Source organism: Cavia porcellus, unplaced genomic scaffold (assembly GCF_034190915.1).
Source record: "Cavia porcellus strain 051 isolate PalLab524CR breed Dunkin Hartley unplaced genomic scaffold, mCavPor4.1 scaffold_9, whole genome shotgun sequence".
Lineage (NCBI taxonomy): Eukaryota > Metazoa > Chordata > Mammalia > Rodentia > Caviidae > Cavia > Cavia porcellus.
Genome location: NW_026947492.1, coordinates 11,426,328 through 11,452,360, shown reverse-complemented (window position 1 = coordinate 11,452,360; position 26,033 = coordinate 11,426,328). Strand labels below are relative to the sequence as shown.

The 26,033-nt window shown below is 51.8% G+C and overlaps 2 protein-coding genes across 12 annotated transcripts in view; both read left to right on the top strand.

The window, feature by feature from the left end:
- The window catches only part of Usp2 (ubiquitin specific peptidase 2), a 32,061-nt gene extending 15,752 nt beyond the window's left edge, over window positions 1–16,309 (top strand). For 6 of the 8 annotated variants that reach the window (XM_063255923.1, XM_063255926.1, XM_063255924.1 and 3 more), the window contains 11 exons: window positions 4,833–4,883; window positions 5,847–5,970; window positions 6,355–6,466; window positions 6,557–6,667; window positions 6,838–6,902; window positions 7,093–7,196; window positions 7,283–7,363; window positions 7,471–7,549; window positions 7,855–7,962; window positions 8,135–8,255; window positions 8,497–16,309. In XM_063255923.1, coding sequence (XP_063111993.1) covers window positions 4,833–4,883; window positions 5,847–5,970; window positions 6,355–6,466; window positions 6,557–6,667; window positions 6,838–6,902; window positions 7,093–7,196; window positions 7,283–7,363; window positions 7,471–7,549; window positions 7,855–7,962; window positions 8,135–8,255; window positions 8,497–8,584 — 1,044 coding nt within the window. In that variant the 3' untranslated portion in view covers window positions 8,585–16,309. Of the gene's footprint in view, window positions 1–1,240; window positions 1,625–2,979; window positions 3,346–4,832; window positions 4,884–5,846; window positions 5,971–6,354; window positions 6,467–6,556; window positions 6,668–6,837; window positions 6,903–7,092; window positions 7,197–7,282; window positions 7,364–7,470; window positions 7,550–7,854; window positions 7,963–8,134; window positions 8,256–8,496 lie in introns of those variants that run through there. The other 2 variants (XM_003472765.5, XM_063255925.1) reach the window with 2 other exon arrangements.
- Window positions 16,310–21,495: 5,186 nt separating this feature from the next.
- Mfrp (membrane frizzled-related protein) lies at window positions 21,496–26,006 on the top strand. 4 transcript variants are annotated; one of them, XR_010049667.1, is made up of 13 exons: window positions 21,496–21,753; window positions 21,840–21,942; window positions 22,054–22,167; window positions 22,284–22,418; window positions 22,554–22,767; window positions 23,137–23,267; window positions 23,390–23,515; window positions 23,750–23,826; window positions 24,158–24,306; window positions 24,624–24,768; window positions 24,865–24,996; window positions 25,548–25,675; window positions 25,769–25,905. XR_010049667.1 is itself a non-coding variant. In XM_063255920.1 (13 exons), exons 1-13 carry the CDS (start codon window positions 21,700–21,702, stop codon window positions 25,957–25,959), a joined length of 1,584 nt encoding a protein of 527 aa, XP_063111990.1. In that variant the 5' UTR covers window positions 21,496–21,699; the 3' UTR covers window positions 25,960–26,006. The 4 variants fall into 4 exon arrangements, 3 of the variants coding, with proteins under 3 accessions (XP_063111990.1, XP_003472814.1, XP_063111991.1); XM_063255920.1 differs by having other exon boundaries at window positions 24,624–24,754; window positions 25,870–26,006; XM_003472766.4 differs by having other exon boundaries at window positions 21,499–21,753; window positions 24,624–24,754; window positions 25,769–25,998.
- Window positions 26,007–26,033: the final 27 nt, after the last annotated feature.

Sequence of the window (26,033 nt, the reverse complement as noted above, 5' to 3'; positions counted from 1 at the left end):
ATACTGGTGCACACAGTTAAAACCTGCTGGAAAGGGTATGACTGGAAAGAAGGAAGCCTGGAGAAAAGGGCTGTCACTGTGTTCGGAGACCAGGTTGGGTTAGGGCTGGATATCACACCTCCTAACACGTGCATCTTCAGGGATCACCTGGCAGAATGCCCTGCAGCTCCTCCCCCTGCTCTGAAGGGTGCAGGGGTTTAGACTCCTCTTGATTCCCTCCCAGCAGCACTTGAAATTGCTGTTCTGTGGGTGGCCTTGTGCACAGCCCACACATGTATCCCGGGCATAATCCCCATGTGGCTGTGATCATGTGTGCAGTGTGCGTGTACATGTGTGGATGTGCCCACCAGGAGGAACAGAAGGAGCCCATAGATGAATAACAGCACACACTGCTGCCTCTCTGAGTATTTTTAAGCCTAAAAATACTGCTAAAAATAGCCAGTGAGCTCCAAACAAGACACTTTCTCTAGGCTGAGCTTTTCTGTTAGGTGTGGGGGGCACAGCATCAGAAATAAAACCCTAAAGACCTCTGGTCTGTAAGCACTGCTGCACTTAGGGTGGAACGGCAGCCCTTTTCTCCCCGGACCTGCCACACAAAAGTCAAATTTGAGGTTCCAGGAGAGGTAGAAATGGGTAATTGGTTAGAAGAGGCCAGAGAAGGTTCTCTCTTGAAGCCAAAAAGACCAGTGACCTACTGGACCTTAATGAAGGTGCACTGTCTCTCGATAACGGACCAAACTAGGCCAAGAAGAAGAGGGGCGCTAGTCCCAAAGTCCTGTAAATTTATCTTCTTAACCAGGGCCTCCTGAACCCCAAGGACTGTGTAGATGTTGGATGTCCAGAGGGCCTGAGACCCCCTGAATACTGGATGGAGGTTTATGCAGTGTGCATTTTGCCTTGAAGCCAGTACCGAACTTCTGTCAAGTTCTCAAGATAATCTACAGCTCCCCAGGTTCCCCAAAAAAGTTGGAAATTGTATGCTGCCCAGACAGAAGCCCACCCTCTTGACACTAGGTCTCCAAGGCGATTTGCGCGAGTCCCAGGCCGACCGGGCCGGCACGCCGCGACACTGCCCCTCGCAGGAGCCTGCAGCTCTCTGCAGCGAGCTGAAGGGGTGCACGCCGCGGGAGGTGCCGGCACAGCGGCCGGCGACCTCGCTCTGGTCCGCGTGCCGGAGGCGGGTGGGCGGGACTTGGCGCCGGCCCCGCCCCCGAGGTGACGTCAGGGCCCGAGGCGCCGGCTTGGCAGCCTGTGGGCTGGAGAGCGAGCGCGGCCGGGCGGTTGGCGGCTCTCGGCGGAGGCTGAGGCGGAGCGGCGCGCGACTGGCCAGCCGTTACGGTTACTGCCGGCCATCGAGGATCGTGTCTCTTGGCAGCCTCGCTCGCCTTGGTATCCTGACTGTGGCGTCGTGCGGGGACTCCCCGCGCCCCCGTGGCCCGCGTTAGGCTTGGGGCCGAGCCCACCGCCCGCCCCCAGCATGCGCACCTCCTACACCGTGACCCTTCCCGAGGAGCCCCCCGCCGCCCCCTTCCCCGCCCTCGCCAAGGAGCTGCGGCCGCGCTCCCCTCTCTCCCCGTCCCTGCTGATCTCCACCTTCGTGGGGCTTCTGCTCAACAAAGCTAAGGTACGCGGGGCCCTTTGCCGGGACCTCCACGCCGCCGAAGGGTCGCCGAGTCCTGCTCCCCCCACCAGCCAGCCGACTGCGCGCCCCTCGGTGAGGGGATCGGGTTTTTCCCAGCTCCCATCCCACCTTTCCAAGGGTCCCCTGACCAGGAATGCCCCCTTCCCAGGTGACCACAAGCCTACCTGCAGCCCCCTCTTCTTGTCGAGGTCCCAGTCCCCTACCCCGTCGCTCTCGATACCCCAGGCACCAGGTGGCTCTCGGCCTCCTCTTTCCTGGCACCTATCAGGACAGGTGCGGGAAAGTGTAACCTTGACTGGAGCTGGCGTGTGACAGAACAGGCAGAGAATAGCAGGCTGGATTCTGTGGGTGACTACTACAGGGCCAAAGCCCACCAAGGAAGGCAGGTCAGAGGGGCCACCATCTTTTCCCTAAGGGCTTTCTTCCAGAGCTTAACGACAGGGTCCGTTGACCCTGTGAAGGGCAGAGGAGTTGGAGACAGGTGAAAGAGGGCAACTTCCTCCTCTTCCTGGTCCTCTCTTGTTCCAAGCGGACAGCGAATCCAGGGATTGAAACGGCTGCCCAGAGGAACGCTGGGGTTAGATGGGTGCTGTCCCCACGGAGAAGGGAGAAGGGGCCTGGGCTTGACAGATCTTATGTAACAGGCACCAGCGCCCGTGTTGGCAGTGCTTATCCTACCCCGTGCCAGGGCCACACCGAGCTCCTTGGCCGCTGCCAGGATGCGTGGCTGACCCTTGTGGCACAGGTGAGGCATGCAGGAAGGCCCATAGTTGGAGTCTCTGTAAAGATAAGACCTCAGCTGGCCTTTCTTGACCCAGTCTCTAGATGCCACCTCTGCATTAATGTGGGAGCCACTCTCTGAGCCGCAGTTCCTGCCCTGGAAGGGGAATGCTGCCTGTTTAGTGGCTGCAAAGGTGGCACCTACTGTCTAGACCAGTGCTTGCTACGAATCAAACCAGGTTTACTGATGGTGAGTGTCAAGAAAGCAGATCCAAAATCTGCGCATCTGCACAAGAGTCCCAGGGTAACAGCTGCAGTCACTACCTCTGCTTGCCTGCGAGAGGTGGCCTTGCAGGGACTGTCCCACCTCCTCCAGTTCTAGCCTCTCCCTCCCTGCCAGCTCTGAGTTAGGATTGTTTGCCCTGTAAGAAAGGTCACTCCTGGGACGTTTTGTTCCTCTCTGTAATGGAAAGTGCTGAGTTTCCCTGGAACTCCTGTCTTCTTGTCCATGGCAGGATATCAGGCTGGGTGTGCAGCAGCCCTGTTCTCCCCTCCGCCCCTACCCCCAGCCCCTCTTACCCCTCCACCATCTACACAGAACGCTTAAGAATCAGTATGTGGTTCTGAGCTCAGGAAAGTTTAAACTAACTCACAATTCCCACCCTAAAACAAACAAACAAATAATCAACAACAGGTCCTAAGGACGCCTTAAAGGAGCCTCTCCCATCTCCCCCTCTCCCAGGCCAGTAGAAGTTCTAGATCCTCAGGAATAGGAACCAAGAGGACTGAGTGCTCTTGGCCCTCAAGCTGCTGGGTAAGAGTTAAGTCAGGGGTGCCCCTGTAGACAGATGACGCCTGTCTCCCATCCTCAGTGATATTGTCTCAGCTGAGGGCCCTGCTTGACGGACATGGCCATGGTCACCAGTGGTAGAATGCTTTGCAGCTACAGCCTGTTTAGACAGATGTCGTCTGAGGCACAGGGGGTAAGCACTGCCAAAAATAAGTGTAAGAGTGGGCATTCTGTGTGGGCACGCTTTAACGTGTCAGTTTCGTTCCAAATGGGCAACATGGAAACGCGTGCAGCATTTTTCGTTGGGGCCTGGGAGAGTCTTTCACTAGTTCTGCCTGAAAATGCTGTTAAGATCTTTGCCACCGGAGAATCGTGGGGGTTTTAGGCTATCCTCTAGGTAAGATTCAAATTTAGTGTGGTACCCCATATACTGCTAGCTCACAGCCCACCTGCTGCCAGTAAGCTTTCTCTTTAGCTGCAGGTTTAAGCCAGGTCTCTCTTCTGAGACCCTTCCTGTTGATGCTGGCCCTGACAACTGGCCAGCGCAGGGATCCTCTTGCATGTAGGATAAGCGAGGCAGTTCTTGAGAGGAGCCCTCCTTCAGCCCGCTCATCCCCACCTCCCCCCTTCAAGCTGACAATCTCATGGGCTTTGAGCTGCTGACAGCCTATGAGGCTGACAGCACACAGCATGAGTAATTTTAGCTGAGTTATTTCAGGCTCCTGTTCTGATCGGGGTTGAGCTGGCCCCACGCATGCCCCAGCCAGTGTTGCTCCAGAGTTGCCTGCTCCCAGATCCCCTCCCTGAGAAGAGGGGGTGGCAGACTCATCTGCAAACTGTTCCTTAAGCCCTTTCGGCCTGAAGGTTTTCTGACTCATTGGGGGTTTGCCCCAGATTACAGAAAAACCTTGAGGAACAATGCTCAAGGTTCATGATCGAGCACCTGCTCCCGCTCCAACCCCCTCACCACCCTCCACAATGGAAACAAGAGGAAGGGTGCCACCTGCAGCAGGTGCTTCCCTCTGCTTGGTGCAATCTGCCATCTCAAGGATCCCCAGCCACTGGCCAGTCAGGATGTTGAAACCAGAGCCAGGCAGGGAGGATTCTCCCAGCCTTTAATTAGCCCGTAGGAGCTGAGCTCAGCCAGAAGGAATTCCACCTGTCTCTGACAACTCAGAATGGCAGGCAGACCTGAGATTTCCAAGCTGAAGAGATTCGAGTTTTTCCCCATTGATGATGGAAACTCAATTAGTGTGTCCTGTCATTCAGCTTTTTATAACCACCTTGAAGAGCCTGTTGTGATAGCTGTGTGTTTTGGGCATCTAGTACAAATATAGGTCATTGGAGATAGCGCTTAGATTTGGTTCTTAAAATTTCTTGCAACCAGGAATCAGATATGTACTCAGATCTATGAACTGTTATCTGGTTCTAATCACCAGTCTTCACTGTGATAAGAAGCAACATAAAAATGGAGAGATACAGAGTCCTGAAAGCAAAGTCCAGAAGAGTATTTTTGTTGTATGTTGAAAAATAACAGCCATTTCTCAGTCTTTCCTCCAAAATGCATAGACTAGTCCTGAAGAGAGAAAGATACTTATGTATCACATAGCTCTGACCAGCAGCTCATTCCGCCTCATCCGCCTCATCCGTAATGCCATGCCGTGTGTTATTTGCTTACAGAATTCAAAGAGCCCCCAGGGTCTGGCTGGCCTTCGAAACCTTGGGAATACGGTGAGTTCTTCCCAGTCCACTGCTTTCGTGGGGCCCCCTTCCACTCTCTTGACTGAGCTAATCCAGAGGTCCCCTCCTGGCTGCAGCTGACTCTGCGCTAAGGCAGTTGGTACCTGCCCTTTCTGATGGTGCGCAGGATCACCAGGCCCTCGCTCACCCACACGCAGCCCAAAGCACTGCTAAAAGGAAGTTGCCCTTTAACTGTGAGCTGGCTGCTCTTCTGGCTCCTTCTCTTCAGGGACACCCATTGTCTCCCCCCACCCGCTTCTGTGCCCAGCGCCCACACCCTTTTGCACACCTCTACAGTAAATAACCAGCTGTGTCACTCATGCCTATAGAGGGGCCTTATTTCGTCCCTTTCACTTAGAAAAAGAAGTAAAAAAGAAGCTGTGAGAAGGCTCCCTGCTGGGTAAATGAACCCGAGCCTTTGGTACCAAACAATAGAGACACCAGACGAGGGTCTTCTCTCCCTACTTTGTTAGTCAGCTTTCAGTCACTGTAACAAAGGCCTCAATAAATCAAGTTGTAAAGAAAAGCTTATTTTATTAAAAAAACAAATTGATTGGGGGCTGGGGATTTAGCTCAGCAGCATAAACACCTGCCTTGCAAGCAGGTGGTCGTGAGTTCCATCCCCGGTACCGATTAAAAAAAAAAAAACATTGATTTTGGCTCACATTTTTGGAGCCTTCAGTCCATAGTCAAGTGGCCCTAGGCCTGGCCAGTGGTCACATATCATGGTAGGAGAACACGGCAGAGCAAAACCACTTACTTCATAGCCAGGACTGGAAAGACAAAAGAAAGGACACAGCCCGAATAACCTGACGGCCTCCCTCCGGGGCCCACCTCCCAAGTTTCCACCACTTCCCAGCGGTCTGCAGGCCAGGCACCAAGCCTCCAACACACAGGCCTTCGGGCATGCTCCAAACCGCGGAGAGCGCTGATGGTCTGGCTGGTCTCTTTCAGTGCTTCATGAACTCCATTCTGCAGTGCCTGAGCAACACTCGGGAGCTGAGGGATTACTGTCTGCAGAGACTCTACATGAGGGACCTCAGCCACACCAGCAGTGTGCACACAGGCCTCATGGAAGGTGAGGACCGGAGGCCCCAGCCCTGTCACCCCAGTGCTGCGCGCCACTGCCGGCTGGATGTTAGATGCACCTCTCCTCTGTGTTTCTGTATTCTTTTTTTTTTTCTCCTACACTTTGTTGGAATTCTAGTTTCAGAGTTTCTTAGTAGATTATGTCAGGTGATACTTTCTACAGGGAGAGGTGTCCTCTGGGAATGAAAAGGGAAACGAGATGGTGGGAGGAGGAGGAAGGCAGGGCAAGTGGGAGTTAAAAAAATGCAAACGGATTACGTGTGTGTACCAGCTCCCCAAAGGATCGTCATTATGTACAGCCAACATGTACTGTAAACATTTAAAAACATCTCACCTGTCCTCCACACCCCCTCTGCCCTCCGCTTACCCACAGAGTTCGCAAAGCTAATCCAAACCATATGGACTTCATGCCCCAACGACGTGGTGAGCCCGTCTGAGTTCAAGACCCAGATCCAGAGATACGCACCACGCTTCGTTGGCTACAAGTGAGGCCCCGCAGCACGTCCTCCAGGCTGGGCGGCAGCAGGCACAGGGTCTTGTGCAGAGGCGTCGCTGACGCTCCTCTTTGTGTTCAGTCAGCAGGATGCTCAAGAGTTCCTTCGCTTTCTCCTGGACGGACTCCACAATGAAGTGAACCGAGTGGCGGTGAGGCCCAAGTCCAGCCACGAGAACCTTGATCATCTCCCGTAAGTGAGGGGAAAACACTGCGGGCAAGCAGGGCTTTCGGGAGCTTGGGTGTTTACCTACTTCTTGGGGGTGATGAATGATCTGAAGAGAATCAGATTTGCTTTTGAAAGTTAAAGATCTAAATTGATAGACCCTTAAATATGACATGGTTTCCTCTGTGTGTTCCCAGCGATGATGAAAAAGGGCGACAGATGTGGAGGAAGTACCTGGAGCGGGAAGACAGTCGGATCGGGGGTGAGTGCGCACCAGGGAGTGTCTTTGACAGTGTCTGCTTTGGCCTGAGCAGAGCGTGAAAAGCCCTTAGGACTCCTCTTCTTCCCAGGATCCCTGCCTCTCTGCCCACATCTGATAAGCTGGGGCAGGAGCCCTGAGGAGGACCAGGGCCCAGCCTGTGTTCAGCGTCTGCTGGCCTTTTCCTCCCCAGATCTCTTTGTTGGGCAGCTGAAGAGCTCCCTGACGTGCACTGACTGTGGTTACTGTTCTACGGTCTTCGATCCCTTCTGGGACCTCTCACTGCCCATTGCTAAGGTATGCTCCCCTCTCACCCCAGCTTCAGGGCACCCACACCTGCCCTTCCACATCGTCCACCCTTACCTTGGTTTTTGTCCCTACAGAGAGGTTACCCTGAGGTGACACTGATGGACTGCATGAGGCTCTTTACCAAAGAGGATATACTTGATGGTGATGAGAAGCCAGTACGTTTGCCCTTCAGTGACAATGAGAACCAAGCCAGTGCGGTAGGTCAGTTGGGGAGTTGATTTCTCCCCAAGTTCCTTCCAGCACCATTTGTCTTGCCTTCCAGACATGCTGTCGTTGCCGAGCCAGAAAGCGATGTATAAAGAAGTTCTCCATCCAGAGGTTCCCAAAGATTTTGGTGCTCCGTATCCTTAAGGTCCATCAGGGCAGGAAGCTGATTTTTGCTTTTGCTGGAGCTCAGACCCAGGGGATAGAGCATATTGCGTGCTGCCACTGGCCACACCCCCAGCTCTAGGACCAGATTTCTGAGGGTAACTGATGGCAAAGGACCAAAGGCGAGGGGAGCAAAGTAGGAAAAACAAAACTTGTGGACTTCCTTGCCTTTGCTTTTCTGCCTTCCGAGGAAAGTACAGTGGCCCCCGTGGAACTCGGGTCCCACGAGCTGGCCTCTCTGGCCGCACTGTGTGCCCTTGACTCACATCAATCCCAGACCTGAAGCGGTTCTCAGAATCCAGGATACGAACCAGCAAGCTCTCAACATTTGTGAATTTCCCACTAAGAGACCTGGACTTGAGAGAATTCGCCTCAGAAAACACCAGTGAGTATTTCCGAGTAGGAAGGGAAGGGAAGGCCAGGGAAGGACCAGGACACAGAGGGAGGGCGATGGGTGGCAGGAAGTAGCACAAGGTAGGAAGAGATGGGAGCAAGGCAGGAGGGGGCCCAAGACAAGCAGGGCCTCCATGGCTTCCTCCTCTGTGTCTCCTCCTCAGACCACGCTGTTTACAACCTGTACGCTGTGTCCAATCACTCCGGAACCACCATGGGTGGCCACTATACAGCCTACTGCCGAAGTCCAGTGACGGGCGAGTGGCATACCTTCAATGACTCCAGGTGAGACAGGGCTCGGGGGGCACTGCGGGCGGACACGACGCCCGCCTCAGCTCGTGGTCCCACCTTGAGTGCACAGCAATGGTCCAGCCACAAAGCTGGGACCACACCTGTGTGCTGCCCCTTCGGGGCTCTGGAGACACGGCTGGCTTTGGGTTTGTGGCACAGAGATTAGAGCCTAACGGCCTCCTTACCATCCCGCCCTGCCCCTCCCGCCTCCCGACTTCCCCTGCTGTCTCCGCAGTGTCACACCCATGTCTTCCAGCCAAGTGCGCACCAGCGATGCATATTTGCTCTTCTACGAATTGGCCAGTCCGCCCTCTCGTATGTAGTGGCGAGGAGCTACATCCCTTCCCTTTTCCCTGCGGTGGCCTCACATCCTACGTTTTTTAAAAAGACTAAAACAACGACAAAAAACCCTGACAAATAAGAAAAAAATAAACTAAAATAAAGCTGCGGAGCAGCCTGGTCAGGGTCAGGAGCAAGCAGCCGGGCGCCCCCGAGCCACGCCTGGCAGGAAAGACCAACTGGACACAGAGACCGGCGCGGCACAGCGCTCCCTCGGCTTCGCCCGTTTGCATTTTTAAGCTGTGGTTTCTCCTGATAAACCGCGGCGGTCTCCGGGGAGAGCACGTCCGCGGCAGCCTCAGCGCCCGCAGGCCCGCGCCTTCTGGGAGGACAGCGCCCCCTGGAGCCTGCTGGAAGCGTCGCCGCCTGGATCCCGGCAGCGCGGAGGAGCCGCCTCGGTCCCCACCGGACTTGCGGACTTGCTGTCGGGCCGGGTAGGAAGCACCCTTGAGCCAAGAGCCCTCTTAACACTGCCGACTCCGGCGGCGTGGAGGAAGGAACGTCTTTTTTTAAAAAGGCTGGTTTGGGTTTTTAGAAGCCCGATATTTTTAAAATTACTGTAACGAAAGCGTTGCTACTGGAGACGCGCTCGCGCGCCTCCTCTCAGCTGGGACCTTGGGCTGGTGCTTGTGGTGTTTTGTTTTAAGGTTTTTTTTTTTTTCTTCTTCGAGTACACCTTTTCTAAGGCTAGCCCCCACGTGGTGCTAGGTGGGTGTGACCCGGCCCAAGGCAGCACCGTAGACCTGGGATCTAAATAACTCTTTGGGGCGTTTTGTTTCTTGTTTTTGTTGTAATGTTTGGATGGAATCTAGTTGCCTCCAATAATTGTGCCTTATATAGCATTTGGGGACCAGGGGGGTAACTGCCCCTCCCTGAAATATCCCTCAGCCTCTTTTCTCTTCCCCAGTGCCATGTCCAGGCCCCCAGGGGGACACGGCCTGGCCCTCAGCTCCTGGCACGTGGCACGTGGCAGTGAGGCAGAGAGAAGCAGGTCAAAGATTTCTCACCACCTTCTGCCTGCCCTCTGCCACCTCCTTACCCTGGTCTGCTGCCCAGCTGTTGGGGGACAGCACAAGTCCCGTCCCCAGAACTTCTCTCCCCTTTAATTTATTCTGCCCGTAACATCCCTTTCCCCTGCCCTCCTGCCACCTGCCCTTCTCAGAGCTTCCCAGACACAGGCCCTCGGGATGGAGTTTCTCAGGGATGCCCACGCGCCCTCCACTCCTCAGCTTTGCTCATGGGTCCTGCCCTGGGAGCCGGGCCTCTGCGTACGATTCTTCCCCATGGGCTTGACTTTGCCCTCAGTCATTAGACAAAACACTGCTGTCCCAAAGAGCAGAGCTGCCGAGCGCTGAGGTCTGCGCCCTCTGCATGCCACACAGCTGGGTCTGGCTTGTGCTGCTCGGACCCGGGTCACCCAGCGTGCCTGGGGAGGCACCAGAGGGACACCCTGAGTTTACCTGGCCTGATACCTTTCTCTAGGGAAGACCTGTGAACCTGAGCCCCAGGGCAGGTGGGCACTTGTTTACCATGTAAGCAAGAGTAGAAGAATGTGTAATGTTTAGTGTACAGAATAAATAGCTTTGAGAAAAAAGCCAGTGAATGGTGGAATCTTGATTTGGAAAGGGCGGGACCCCAGGGCGAGCTCAGAGCATTTGAAAGACCACGTATTCCGTATTCCATTGCTTTGTCCGGTCTGTACGTCCTCAGATTGGCAGATTTTTACCTGCCTGGTTTAAACTTCCGTATAAAAAATCTGCTCATGGTGGCGCAGGCTGCGATCCCAGCAGCACTCAGGGAGCCCAGGCGGGCGGAGCACTGCAAGTGCCAGGCCAACCTGAGCTACAAAACCAAACCCTCTCAAAAACCAAAAAGGAGATGTATATTTTGGACACCCTCTTCATCTGGATTCACCAATTACATATTTCCCACATTGTTTTGTATATGTGTTGTTATTTTGGCCAGCACATTAAGGAGGATCATACATCGTCATACTGCAAAGACCCTGCATACACGTTCTAAATAAGGATGTGGTCCTACATGACGCCGTCTCACAGCTGGCACCGTGCTTCTTTACGTGACTGGCTGCTGTGAGTACTGCTGTCCCTGCTGAGATGGGGACACCGTGCAGCCCGCAGCCAGCTACCGCAGGCCTCTCCAGCAGATGCGAGCACTGTGGGAGCTCGCTGGACCATAAGCAGCAGCTCAGTCAGGCTGAAAGTGACAGGGGCCTGATTGTTCATGAAGATCTTAGCTTCACCGCTGAGACTTAAACACCTACTATGTGTGTGTTGAGGGTTTTCTTTTTTGTTGTCAGTTTTGTTGGTTTTGAACCTGGGTCTCCCTGTGTGCCAGGCTAGCCTCAAACTTGTACTTTCTCTGTAGTTCACACTGACCTCAAACTCACATTTCTCCTGCCTCAGCCTCCCAGAGTGAGAAATAGCTTTGTTAAAGATTTGGTTCCCTCAGTTTACCATCGCCCCCCACCCCCCCACCCTGGCCCAGAGTTGAACCCAGGAGGGCCAGGGATTTAGCTCAGTGGTGTAAATGCCTGCCTGGCAAGCGTGAGCTAAGTTTGACTCTTGATGTAAAAAAAAAAAAAAATAGATGAACCCAGGGACTTGCTAGAGAAGCACTCTAATCCACATCTTGGACCCCTAAAAGGCTTTATTAAGATTCAGATTTTAAAAGACCAAAAAAAGGGGGGGGGGCTGGGGATTTAGCTCAGCGGCATAAGCGCCTACCTTGCAAGCAGGCAGTTGTGAGTTCGATCCCCGGTACTGATAAAAATGAAAAAAGACCAAGAAAATAAATAAATAAATAATAAAAAAGATTCAGATTTAACTCCTTAAAAGTATTAGCTCTTTGGCTTGATGTTTTTGGTGCATACACCTAACCCAGCCCTCCGGGAGGCTAAATAGGAAGAGCACACGTTTGAGCGCAAACTGGTCCTCAAATCCTTAATGGGGCTGGGGTTGTAGCTTTCTGGGAAGTCCTGGGTTCAATCCCTAGAACTAAAAATGAAAAAACTTCAGAACACTGAGAGACACTGTCTCTTGGATTTCCTTTTGATTTCTACTCCTGTTTAGCTTCTTGTTCTTGCCGCAGATCTTAGAACCGGGAAAGCTCACACCTGGGGAGACTTCTCGCCTCCACCGCCTGAAGTCTTGAACATTAAAGGGCTCTCTCTCCCTTCCTTGCTGAGACGAGCACCTGCTGTCACCGGAGGCCTCTGGCCTGCTGACAAGCCCACCTCACAGAAAGGGACAGTCAGGGATTTTAGAGGCATTTCCCAAGAATGGAAACAGTGACACAAACTCTATGACTTTTCCCTGAGAGACTCCGACTTCCTCGACCTAATTTGAGAATGGCATGATTCAGAATCGTAAAAGCTGATGACTTCCTCCAAGCCCTAGGTCACCGGAGCCTCCTTGAAATAGAAACACTGACCTGTAGCCAGGAGGACAGTGGCCCCATAAATGTAAGTTATTACCATGCCTTGCCTTTGTTTTGTTTTTTGTTTTTTTGTTTTTTGTACCAGGGATCAAACTCACGACCTTGCACTTGCCAGGCAGGTGCTTACACCACTGAGCTAAACCCCCAGCCCCTTATGCTTTGCCTTTGACTAGTTTCTCACTGCAGATGGAGGCCAGCTTGTGCATTTTGCTGTCTTCCATCGAGGGGGAGGGAGGGTCAGTAATATAGGAGGGGCTCAGACCTCTGCCCTTGTTCCCAGCCTCCCTTTGCTCTGAACCTGCAGGGCTTTCTCGTCCCCATGGCAACAGGCCCGCCTGCTTTACAGACTCCGACACAAACAGTGCTGTCCACCACCACCACTACCACCCCCGTTGTCATCAGCCCTCAGCTCCTGGCAACTTGAATTTCTTATCCGGTGTCTGCTGGCCAGGCCTCCACCAGGGAAGGTCCTCTTTTATGACCTTGAACAAGAATGGCCCTCTTCGGGGGCTGGGGATTTAGCTCAGCGGCATAAGCACCTGCCTTGCAAGCAGGCAGTCGTGAGTTCAATCCCTGGTACGGATAAAAAAAAAAACAAAAACAAGAATGTCCCTCTAGCCAGGTCTCAATGCCTCTGCTACAAATTAAGGAGATTAGGCTGGTAGTTCTTGAAGGTCTCTGAGAGCAGTGTTTTGTTTCAAGTCCATTTTATTTCAAATACAAAAAAAAATTTTTCTCAAAACATCAATCGGGACAACAAGAGTATATACACTAAAAAAAAAAAAAAAAAAAGAGTATATACACTGTGCATTGTCATCCCCAAATCATTCACCCAGAGCACAAGACGTCTGCATTCAATTGTCTAAACAATATCAGTGCAAACTTTTCCAAAAACTCAGATATCTCTTTTTCTTTTTCTTTTTTTCTTTTTTTTTTTTTTTTTTTTTTTTTTTTGTCTTTTTGAAACAGTGTCACTACACAGTTCAAACTGGTCTTGAGCTCACTTTATAGCCCAGGCTGGTCTCAAATTTGCAACAATCCTCAAACAGGGTGTAGTGGCACACGCCTGTAATCCCAGCACTCTGAAGGCTGAGGCAGGAGAATCCTTGCCAAAAAGACCAAGACCAAAAAAAATGCAACCACTTGCAATGATCCTCCTGCCTCAACCTGGGATTACAGGTATGTGCCACCACCCAGATATGTTAATTATCTTTTTATATATATACATACACATAGTGTTGTTTGTTTCACTTCTTACACTAGGGAAACATGTTTACACATGTGTCTGATTTATTTCACTTATGAATATTACAAGTTGTATCCAGTTATCCTTCCTCCAGCTTATCCTTCTTTATGGCTGAGTAGTACTCCATTCTATAAAAGTACATCTTTTTGTCCATTTCTCAGTGGATGGACACTTAGGTTGTTTCCAAGATCTGGATATTTCAAATTGTGCTGCTATGAACATAGGTGCACGTATATCACTATGGTACAATGTTTTTAATGCTTCTGGGAAGATTCCCCAGGAAGGGAATAGCTGAGTCAAATGGGACCTCCAATCTTCATTTTCTGAGGAATTTCCACAGTGTTTGCCCCAGTCTATACTCCCAACAATAGTGGAGAAGGGTTCCTTTTTCCCCACAGTCCTTCCAGCATTTATTATTGGTTGATTTCTTGGTAGTAGCCATTATTTCCAGGGAGAGGTGGAATCTCAGCATTGTTTTAATTTGCATCTCACAAATGACCAGTGATGTTGAACATTTTTTCATATATTTATTTGCTGTTTGTAGTTCTTCATCTGAGACGTGTGTATTTATTTCAGATGCCCATTTTTGGGTTGAGTCTTTAAATCTAGGACAACTGCTTTTTTTGAATTCTTTATATGCTCTCCATAGCAACCCTTTGTCTGAGTATCTTCACTCTGTTAGTGGTTTCTCCTGCTCTGCAAAAGCTTTTCAATAGGATGAGATCCCAGCTGTTAGTTCTTTGCGATAGTTCCTGTGCAATTGGAGTTTTGTTCATAAAGTCTTTGCCTACACAGTGTCTTCAAGAGTTTTGCCTACTCTATCTGCTAGCAAACTTAATGTTTCTGTTTTAATATTAAGATCTTTGATCTATTCTGATTTTGGCTTAGTGCCTGGTGAGAGATATGGGTTCCGTTTTAATCTTCAGCATGTGTAGAGCCAGTTTTTCTAGCACCATTGATTTTTTTTAAATCGGTACCAGGGATCAAAATCACGACCGCACCATTGATTAAAGAGGCTGTCTTTCTTTCGTGAATGTGTTTGGCATCTTTGTCAAAGATAAGGTGGCTGAGTGTGTTTGGAGTTGTTTCTGCAACTTCGAAGCTGTTCCATTGATCTTTGAGTCTGTTGTTTGTTTTTTTTGTTGTTGTTGGGGTTTTTTGTTTGTTTGCCAGTACCACACTTTTTGGGGGGTGGTTGTTTTGTTTGTTTTATTTTGGTACCTGAGATCGATCTCACGACCTAATGCTTGCCAGGCAGGCACTTGTGCCGCTGAGCTATATCCCTGGCCCCCACCACATTGTTTTTATCACAGTAAATTTATACTATAATTTCAAGTCAGGGATTGTGATACCCCATCTTGTCTTTGTTGCCCAGAATTGCCTTTGCTATTCTAGGTCTCCTCTGGTTCCAGGTGAATTTTAGGGTTGTTTTCTCTAACTCTGTGAGAGATGCTATTAGATGTTGATTGGTATTGCACTGAATCTGTATAACAGTTTTGGAAGTATGGCCATTTCCACTATATTGCTTCTTCCTATCCAAAAGCAAGCAGTGTTTTTATTCCAAGTCTCTTTTCCTCCAAATATATGTTAAAATTGAGACTTATATAACTATAGTTCCCTGGTTCCAGTTTACAGAATTTTTTAAGTGATCAGTGCCCAAAAAAATCCTATTTCTTTCTATAAATCTTTAGCGTTGGGACCAGAGAGGCCACCTGGTCCAGGCCGTCACTTTGGCAGTGAGGGTGTGGGCACAGGAAGGCCACATCCAGCAGCAAAATCTATATCCTCGGGCTGGGGATTTAGCTCAGTGGCATAAGCACTTGCTTTGCAAGCAGGCAGTAGTGAGTTCGATCCCCGGTACTGATAAAAAAAAAAAAAAAAACACTACATCTTCTTCCTGTGTTGCCAGTAAACGAAGCATTCTTTTGCTCCATTCAAGTAGAAATCATGAAGCAGCAAGGCACAGGTCTGCTAGCAGAGCCGCCGGCCCTCAGCCCTGACTGCTAGGGACTGGGCCCTGATGCCACCACCGCCACCAGTTGATGCTGGGCTGTGTCGGTCAACACTGCCAGCTGCTGTCTCTGCCACTGCCAGCGAATTTCAGCTGACTGCCAGCTGTGTCACTGACCTTCAGCTGCTGGTCTCCGGAGCTCTTGAGGGTTAACAGCCCTAAGTGTTGAGTGCCTCTTTTTAAAGTCACCATCACTCTGCCAGTTGTGGCATGCACACCTAGAATCCCAGCACTCAGGAGGCTGCGGCAGGAGGATCATTATAAATTTGAGGCTACAAGCAAGCAGCTCGCCTCCCTGGTAAGCGGCTGAGGTGTGGCTGACTTCGGCCCCTCCAGGGGGAGAACCACCAGTGTCTTCTGAAATTCCACATCATGTTGGAACCTACAAAGCCGGGAAACCAAGCAACCAGCCTGCCTCCCTGCTAAGCAACAGTGAACCTACTGGTGCACGGCCTAGAGTCAAACATCCCACCTCCCCTCCCCCCCTTCCCCTGTCCCCCCATTAGCAAATGGGAACCAGAAATCTGAGCATCTCCTGGGAGGCTGACCAAAGCAAATAAGGGGGATTTCCTTCTACCATCTCTTTGAAGGCAAATATTTTTATTACTGTTTTGCTCTGTTCTGATTAATGGTACTGCTCTATTCAGTATTCTGTTTTGGTAAGTTCTATAATGTTCTGTATTTCATTTATTTTGATATACGTGATTGAAAGAACAACTATTGTAAAGACAACAAAATATATTGTGATACCTATTACTGTTATCCCGGTAACCTGCTGCAAAGTTCTGTACCAATTTCACTGTACGATCTTGGTTAGCTTTATTCTGTCTTGTTCTGTTGTATTTTACTACTTTCAAAATAAAATTTAAAAACAATAAAATAAAATTTGAAGCTAGGGGCTGGGGATAAGCGCTTGCCTGGCAAGCGTGAGGTTGTGAGCTCAATCCCCAGTACTGGAAAAAAGCCAAAAGATAAATAAATAAATTTGAGGCCAAGTACTTGGACTACCTAGTGTGTTCAAGGCCACCCTGGACTACACAGCAAGATTCTGTTTTTAAAAAAATCAGAGCATGGCACATAGTAGGTATTCAACAAATGCCCGTTTCTCTCCCACCTCCATTTCCAAGATGGCACCATTAGAGCTTTACTGACCTGCTCGTGTGGGTGACCCTCAGAAGATGTTCAATCCCCAGCCTGTCTGGATCATCCTGCCTCCTTTCTCCCAAAACACATACCTAGGAAGGATTAGGGAAGCGAAGTAAGCATCGCTTGACCAAACTGCACAGAATTAGGGAGGCAGGGCCACTAAGCGGGGATACTGAGTCAAGGCCTGAGTTTCCTCGCCTCTGGTCTGTGGGGTGTCTCCCTTTTTGGAGATGACAGTGAGCTGGTTATGATTGAGCCACTGCCTTCCAGGCTTTTGGAGACAAAAGGAGATCTAGGAACCAGGGATGGAGGAACCCAGAGTGACAATAAACAAGGAGAGGAAGACATGTATCTAAGAGACTTGGAGCTGGGCGCAGAGGACCTGATGCGTACCCCTAGCGCTGGCCCTGGGCGTAAAGAACAGGAAGGGTATTCCCAGCTACAGGAAAACTCAGAGCAGGACAGACAGACTGTGCCTAGCCTTGAGGCCCTGCCGCCATGGGGGAGTGGGGGAGTGCGGGTGAGCCGCCACTCCACACCTCTCCACGCCCCCCCTCAACCTCAGATCAGAAGAACCCAATTGCCCAGCCCAATTCCCTGTCCGTGAGACCAGCGGCCAGTGCCGGAAGTGCCTAGGACTCAGCCACCAGCTGGTTTGGAGGAACCCGATGGGGGCTGGGGATTTAGCTCAGTGGCATAAGCGCCTGCCTTGCAAGTGTGTGGTCGTGAGTTCGATCCCCAGTACCGATAAAAAAGAAAAAGACAAAAAAAAAAAAAAAAATGTCAAGATGAAGGAGCAAAGCGCAGTCTCAGCCCCCCAGCCCCCCAGAACAAGTCCAGGAGACACAGACAGAAGAAATTAGAAGCCACACAGCTGAGATGATAGGGACTGAAGTAAGGAAACGACTTAAGGCTCATACTGTTTGATTAACTCTGCACGCCTATATCTGCTTCCTACCCAAAAGCAAGCAGTGTTTTTACGGTACAGTAAACCATCGCTGATTTCCTACAGTCTTGTTTTTTAAATCTAAGATCATTCTCATTGTTTTGTTTCATTTTATTGTTTTGCTTCACTCTCTTTAAAATTAAAAAAGAAGCAAGATCCAATAATATGCTGCATATAAGAAATACATTTAATTCAAAAATAAATGCACAGACTGAAAGTCAAAGGATGGTAAACAATAATCCATGTAACAGGAACCCTGAAAAAAGCAGGGGTAGATTTTCTATTTTCAGACAAAATGAATTTCAAACCACAGCTAATTAAGAGAGGCAAAGAAGGTCACCACATCCTTGTTGTGGTAGTCAGGGGCTGCAAGGAGAACAATTACATTCAGGACACAGAATTTATGATATTATTTTATGATGGCCACCCAGAGTTAAATACAAGAAAGTTCAGGAAATCTGTCCACAGCGCCAAAGATGTAGAAAATCCAGCCAAGGGCCCGGATCCCACAGCAATGTCCTGCATGAGTCCAGCTGAAAACCTGGAGCCCATGACAGTGCCTCCCATGAGTCCAGCCAGAGGCCTAGAGCCCAGGACAATGACTCACGCCAGTCTGTTTCATGGATCTGCTCTGGGAAGGCCCAAAAGTCAACGGTGGAAGCTGGAAAGTCTGTGCCAGCGGGGTGAAGCATCTGTGCCAGTAGGTTGATGGTTCTGCACTGGAGCCAAGAAGTGACACTCGAGGTCAGGACCAGAGACACATAGACATAGAAGACATTAGAAGCCACACACCTGACGTTTCTGAAATGATGGTGACCAAGACGTACCACAGCCGCTGTCAGCAACAGTGAAGTCCTGAGCTGCTCCTCAGTGAGAACAGACATGTCAGGAAGTCAGCGTGACAAGCTTCCCCTGGAAACTTTGTTTTGTTTTTGAGATGGGGTCTCACTATACAGTTCAGGCTGACCTTGAACTCACTTTGTAGTCCAGGATGGCCTCAAACTCATGGCAATCCTGCAGCCTCGGCCTCCCAAGTGCTAGGATTACAGGTGTGTGCCACCACTCCTGGCCTCTCCTGGAGATTAAACAGCACACATCTTCCCCTCCAGAGCCAGGAAGCGATGCTCAGTGTAAGAAGCAGAGCTCCCCCAAAGTGAACCACAGCCATCCTCAGCGACAAGGTCCTGAGCTCCTCCAATGATAATAGCTGAATTCACAATGGGGAAGCCAGCAGGACAAGCCCCTCCAGGAGAACCAATGGCTCCCAACAATGACACTTAAGAAACCCACAGTGTCCCACTCTTCCTCTCCATGTCGTCTTTTATGCTGGTAACTCCACAAGTGGACCATCCATACTCACTACCAAGCCGATTTAGTTCAGCTGGTGTTAAGTCAACCACCAGTTTTTAATCCATAACCCCTGTAACAGGAAGACTCCAAGAAAAGACAACAATCATAAATATACATATAACAAATACCAATGCACTCAACTATATGAAACAAATATTAGTGGACATGAAAAATCAAATAAGCACTAATACAATTGTATTGGGGGATCTCAATACCCCACTGTCACAAATAGATCAACTAGGCCGGGATTTAGCTCTGTGACATAAGCACCTGGCAAGCATCAGGTCCTGAGTTTGAGTCCTGGTACAAAAATGATCAACTAAACAAACAAACAAAAAAAATCAACAAAGAAATATCAGAACTGAACCAAGCCAGGACAGCAGTGCACACCTATGATCCAGCACTCAGGAGGCTGAGGCAGGAAAACCATTGCAAGTTTGAGACCAGCCTGGGATACAAAGTGAGCTCATGGCCAGCCTGAACTGGATAGTGAGACCCTATCTCAGACAAACAGAAAAAAAAACTGAACCAAACTTTTGAACAAATGGACTTAGTGGATGTCTATAGAGTATTCCACCCAACAACATCAGAATACACACATTCTTCTCAGATGCACATGGGACATTCTCCAAAATAGACCGCATACCAGCTCATAGAACGTGCTTATGTAAAATGCAAAGGATTTGAAATTATTCCATGCGTATTACTAGACCAAAATGCAATGAAATTGGAAATCACTGGCAAAAGGAACCATGAAAACTTCATAAAATTATTTAATTAATAAATAATCAGAGGGGCTCGGTATTTAGCTCAGCGGCATAAGCACCTGCCTTGCAAGTGCGGGGTTGTGCATTTGATCCCCAGTACCAATTAAAGAAAAAAAAGGACAAAACAGAGAAGAAATTAGAACCAGACATGGTAATGCAGGCCTGTCAGCCCAGCACTTGGGAGGCTGAGGCAGCAGGATTGCGTGAGTTCAAAGCCAGCCTGAGCTACCAGCAAGACTCTGCCTCAAAAAAATAAAATAAACCAAAAAATAAACCAAAGGAAAAACATCAAAATCAAAAGAAACAAATATTCTAATTAATTTTTATATCACAATATGCTTAAAATAATAAAACTTGTATGGAAGGCAGCTTTTGTGTTGTTGCAAATCTCCTTCCCATCTGAGAAGACAGCTGAAAGCTCATGCTGTCTGTATTCAGCGTGTCACCATGTCACACATCACAGAACTGCTGGAAAACTACACTGGATGCTTGTGAATGAGCCCGAGAAAGGCAACCCACAGCTCACAGACCAAGGTAGGTGGCCCCAGCTCAGCGCCCAGAGCTCCGTGTAAGCCCACTCCGCTCCCAGCTTGGCCTGCTCCAGCCGGGTGGGAAGTGCCTGGTGGCCAGGGGCTGTCCTGGCCCCCCTGAGAGTGCTTGTCCTCACAACTACCCAAAGTGTCTTCCCTGAAGACCAAGCGCTGTGAGGCTCCATTCCAGGTTCAGGGCAGGACTCAGCCCCTAGACCAGGGCGACCAGGCCTCCTGAGGGCGGACGCTAAAGGGGGTGGTAGAAAATCTCTCCTGAGTGCAAGGAAAGCCACCTCAAGGTCACAAAATCTGTACCCTGTCGTTCTTTTGCTCTCTCTGGCTCTCTGGCACGCTGTCCCAGTACTGGGTTGAACCCAGGACTTTTGCACTGAGCTACATCCCCAGCCCTTTTCCTGTTTTTTATTCTGAGACAAGGTCTACTAAGTTACTAAGTTGCCTGGCCTGATCCTCCTGCATCAGCAACCCCCCAGAATATGAGGATAACAGACATGCATCACTAGGCCAGCTCGGGGTTCAACTCTTGTCTGTACTTTATTGGTTGCGTGACCTTGGGAAGCACCTTAGCTCCTCAGAACCTTAGCGCTGTCATTTGTAAATAGGACAGCTCACAGAGTTAACAAGGAGATAAGTGGCATGAAAGGACATCTCCCCAGGCCCTAAAACCTAACCCACAGTCTACACATCATAGCGGAAGGTCTTCTGCAGCCTGCATACCCTCTTCCTAGCCAACTCTCAGCCTAAGATTGGCCAACTCAAAACAGATTAGCAGTCTGTTTTTTGTCTAAGGACAGCTGAGCCAGGCTGGGATTTCCACCAGGATGTTGCTCCTGGAGAAAGAGGCATGGGGTGATCTCCTCTGCAGTGCTGGTTTCCTACAGCCGAGACCGCCAGGCTCTTCACCCGCTCTGTCCACGCTCTTGGGCACCTTCCCCGCTCTATCCTTCCTCCTGCAGTCCTGGAGGTCCTCGGGATGGGTAGCAAACCCCTCCATCTCACACCAAGCTCTTCCTGTAATGGCTTCTTTCTTTTTCCACGTCACACAGGTCACACAGGCCTGGCTAAAGCCGCCTTCACCCCGATGAGGGGGACTGGTGAGCAGCTGGCTTTGGCCAAGGCCCATAAGATGCACAGACCTTGGAACTGGCAACCCTTGCGCCAAGCTTCTCTCTCTTTCTCAGACCACCTCGGGCTCCCTGATCCCTGAAAAGCAGCCTCATGTTCTCCACCCTCACAGCTCCCCAGGAACTCACTGAGTACCTAGGGTGAGGAAGAACTGGGTGACAAGCACCCTGCTCACATCCCCACGAGCACCTGACCTCCTCTGGCGGCTGCTCACAGCCCCTGCCTGCACCTTTAAGAGCTGCCAACCAGTGCCAGAGTCTTAACCTCAGCACCCTCAGCTGAGTTGGATTAAGGGACCATTTCATGCCTTTGTGGATTCTTTCTGGCTGCCATCCCTTCCTCCACACAGAGACAGAGTGACCGGGAGCCCTGACAGATCCACAGGGGGTAGCCCTTTTCCCTGGGGAGTAAGTCCTTTGGTAGGGGCCTTGTGGCCAAGTAGTAGGCCTGTGGGGGTCTTGGGCTGTCACCAGGACTCCACAGAGCGATGCAGAGTCCTGGGCCATGAAGGACTATTCAGATGTGATTCGCTGCACTGAGGTGACAGAGGTGAGCAAGGTAAGGGCCACACAGAACCCCTGTCCCAACACCCAGTGTCCTCCACGGACACACCTGCCCTCAGCTTCCAGTCTTCTGCCTCCCAGACTGAGTTCTGCAATCCTGCTTTCGAGCCCGAAGCAGGACCACCTGGTCCTCCTTCAGCCTTCCTGCAAGATGCCAGCTACAGCATCCGAGCTCCCTGGCACGGTAATCATCTCAGGGGTGGCCTGGCCATAGGACAGGGCCCAGGAACTGAGGACAGTGTGAGGGATACCCAAGGGAAGGGGGCTCCCCAAACCCCACCCTTCCTGCCCACAGGCCGGCATCACCGAAGGATGCCACCAGACTGCCACTTCTCTTGGCTCTGTGTCTTCCTGCTCATCCTGCTGCTGCTCCTGCTGCTCGGGCTGCTGGTGGCCATTATCCTGGCCCGTAAGTACCTGGGGCTGCTGGGGAGGAGAACCTTAGACAAGGCTCCATGAGTCGCTCTCCCCGTGCCCAAGGATCCAACACCACTGAATGCTACTACTCCATCCTCCTGTCCCCAGAGTTGCAGGCTGCACCCCCATCTGGAACCACAGAGCGCCCATGGTCCACCACCAGCATCACCCCTGCCAGCACCACCACCTCCCCAGCATCTACACAGCAGCAGGAGGCAGGCATGAGCCCCCCACACCAGGCTGGTGAGTACTAAAGACACCTCTTCCAGAAAAGTCCTGAGGTTGTGGCAGCGGGGAAGAAGGCCAGAGAGAGGCTCAGTCCAGAAGAAAAGGACAGCTCCTCTTTTGACCTCTGAACTCTCACCCCTATCTCTGCAGCCTGTGGGGGCCTCCTTCCTGGTCCAAGAGGCTTCTTCAGCAGCCCCAACTACCCAGACCCCTACCCACCCAATGCCCACTGTATGTGGCACATTCAGGTGGCCACAGACCACACGATACAGCTCAAGATCGAAGCACTCAGCATGGAAAGCGTGTCCTCCTGTCTTTTTGATCGATTGGAAATCTCCCCAGAGCCTGACGGCCCCCTCCTTAGGTGGGTCCCTCTACCCTAGGGAGACTCCTGACCCTATCAGGAGGACAGAACCAGGAAGCTGCAGCAGAAAGCTGGACTGGGCACCCACTCTGCTACCGCCTTGCTGTGTGGCCTAGGAAAGTACACTTCTCCTTTCTGACCTCAGTTTCCTAATCTGTAGAATCGATCTCCTCCTGTCCTTCCTGTTAACAAGTGCTGTAGGGCTAGATGTGCAGGGGCCAGGGAGGTCAGAGCTCTCGAGGAAATTAAAGCAGCCTTTCAGGTCATATTGACACCACTCCAGGGGTTCAGGAAACAGTCGCAGGGCCCAGGCAAGCTTCCTGATGGCTGGGCAGACCCCCTCATCCCTCCCAACCTGGCTTCCTGCAGGGTCTGTGGGAAGGTGCCTCCTCCCACGCTCAACACCAACACCAGCCGCCTCCGGGTCACATTCGTCTCTGACAGCAGCGTGGAAGCATCTGGTTTTCAAGCCTGGTACCAGGCTGTGGCCCCTGGGCATGGTAAGCGACTCCCCTCCCTCTCCCCAGATGCCCAGGCCTGTTTACTTCCTCTCCAGCCGCTCCCAGCACTGATAAAAAGGGTGGAGACCAGGAGGTTTCTGAGCCCCAATACCCGCCCCCAGGGAGCTGTGCCCAGGACGAGTTCCCCTGTGACCAGCTCATCTGTCTGCTGCCTGAATCAGTGTGTGATGGCTTTGCCAACTGTGCGGACGGCAGTGATGAGGCCAACTGCAGTGCCACACTCTCTGGTAGGGGCCCCGCCAGGTGCAGAGAGGGTGGCATCTCCAGGCACCGGATCCAGGCTCTGGCTGGGCTCCCAGTTCAGGTCCAGCCCCAAATCTCAGAGCTCCCGCCAGCATTCCCTGCCTGGTCATTCTTTTTGACCTAGAATGTGTTTACCCATAAGCCTGGCCAAAACTACCGCCAGCCTCAAGTGGCGGCAGAGGTCCTGGCTACTCATGAGCGCCTCTGTTTCTCTCCAGAGTGTGGGGGGAATCTGACAGGGCTCCAGGGCATCTTTTCTACTCCCAACCACCTGCAGCAGTACCCACAGCACCAGGTAAGTGCAATACCTCAGGGGACGGCTGGAGCACAGCTCAGATGAAGACATCTCGGCACCCAGGCTAGTGTGACCAGAACAGCATAGCAGATACTGCTTTGCACCTGGGAAGGTCAGAGCTCAAGCAAACAAGCAGGAAACATTATTAAGCACCTACTGTGTACCCAGCTACCCATGCTGGGCAACTCCTCCATCTCTGAGACCAGAGCTTCAAAGGCCCTTCCCACCTTAAGAGCCCCAGGGACAGAGTTAGGTGAACAGTGGCCAGGGGAGGCCCAGCATGGACAGGAGAAGGACCCCAAGGAATTACTCTGTCCGTGCCATCCCCCAGCTCTGCACCTGGCATATCTCAGTGCCAGTGGGACACAGGATAGAACTACAGTTCCTCAACTTCAGCCTGGATGCACAGGAGGGGTGCAAGTTTGACTATGTGGAGGTGTACGAGATCCGAGGCTCCGGGGCCCTCAGCCTCCTGGGCAGGTACGGAGCCAGGGGAATGGCGGACACTTAATGGTCCCTTCTCAGGAGTCCCCCTACAACCCTCGCCCCTTCCATCCTGCCACTGTGTGGGCCATCGGCACCTTCCCCACACACCCTGATTTCCCCCATCCCAAGTGACCCAACTGCTAGCGGTCACATTTTGTCTACTGAATGTGTTGGTCCTTCCCACCAAAGCCTAAGTTCCATGAGCCAGTGACTGTGTCTCTCATCCATCACTACTGGGTGGCAGGCACCTAGCTCAGAGCCCCAGCAGCTGGTCAGGGGCCGCACCCAGGTCGACTCTCTGCTCGGGGCAGGTTCTGTGGAGCAGAGCCACCCTCCCACCTCATCTCCTCGAGCCAGGAGCTAGCTGTGCTCTTCAGGACAGATCACGGCTTCGGCGGCGGAGGCTTCTCAGCTAGCTACCGGGCCTTGAATGCCACGGAGAGTAGGTGCTCCTGGGTGAGCGGGTGTGGGCTCTGGACTTGGTCAAGGCACGGGGAGGGCAGTGGAGGAGAGGCACGGCCCTGGGTACTGCCATGCCCCTTGTGCCTGCAGACCCCTGTGGGCCCAGAGAGCTCTTCTGCCAGGACGGTGGGTGCAGCGACCTGCAGTGGATGTGTGATTGGTGGCGAGACTGTGCAGATGGCACCAAGGACAACTGCAGCAGCCTCCTGTTCCCACCCCCAGGTGAGGAGCCTGCTCCTGGCACCCGGAATCAGGCCCACAGCCTCAGGCAAACTGAGCGCCCAACTCCCAGAAATCCCACCAAGCACCCTGGCCAACCTCCCCTGGCCTCCTCCGTGATTAGGGCGGGGAGCCAGCTGGGCCTCACACGCCAGACTTCACAGAGTCAGAGGGGCTTTCAGCAGGAGAGGCAGTGATGCTTAGGGTCACCTCAGAGTGACACAGGACTCCACGAAACAGTGCCTGGGCCTTTAAGGAGGGAATCAGCCATCTGGCTACACATAGGGTCTCCCTCCACGGCCCACTTCAGAGATGAAGGTGAGATTCTCACCTGAAAAGGGAGGTTTCTTCCAGAATTTTCCCTCCATGACATGTTCCCTTAGATCAAAGAGGTGCACTCCTTGATGCTAGGAGCCATCTGGTGGGGACGGCAGGGGTCCTCTCACGCTGCATCTCTCCTTGCCACCTCTTCGGGTTCCCACAACCACTCCCCTCTGGCCCCAGAGCACTAAAGTGGCCTGTCCCACTGTGACCCTCCTCTCCCACCCCTGCAGTGCTGGCCTGTGAACCCATCAGGGTGGAGATGTGCACAGGTCTGAGCTACAACACCACGGCCTTCCCGAACATCTGGGTGGGCATGGCCACCCAGGAGGAAGTGATGGACATCCTCAGAGGCTACAAGGTGCTTGCGCAGAGGCAGAGGCCAGGAGGGAGGCCGCAGAAGAGGGAGGAAGTCTGGGGAAAAGTGGCTGAGGCCAACCTTTTCCTCCTACAGAGCCTGACAAGCCTTCCCTGCTACCAGAGTTTCCGGAGGCTCCTCTGCGGGCTGCTGGTGCCGCGCTGCACCCCCATAGGCAGCATCCTTCCCCCTTGCAGGTCGGTCTGCCAGGAGGCGGAGCGCCAGTGTCAGTCCGGCCTGGCCCTACTGGGCACCCCTTGGCCCTTCAACTGCAACAGGCTGCCTGAGGCAGCTGGCCTGGAGGCGTGTGCCCAGCCCTGACTCGGAAGCCGGCTCCCGTCCTCTGCCTGTCCTGCCTCTT

Coding starts and splice junctions, on each gene's coding strand:
- Mfrp (XM_003472766.4), top strand. CDS start 21,700: ATGAAGGACTATTCAGATGTGATTCGCTGCACTGAGGTGACAGAGGTG. Junction 22,168..22,283: donor GGTGGCCATTATCCTGGCCC/GTAAGTACCTGG, acceptor TCCTGTCCCCAG/AGTTGCAGGCTGCACCCCCA. Junction 24,997..25,547: donor CCTCCTGTTCCCACCCCCAG/GTGAGGAGCCTG, acceptor CCACCCCTGCAG/TGCTGGCCTGTGAACCCATC.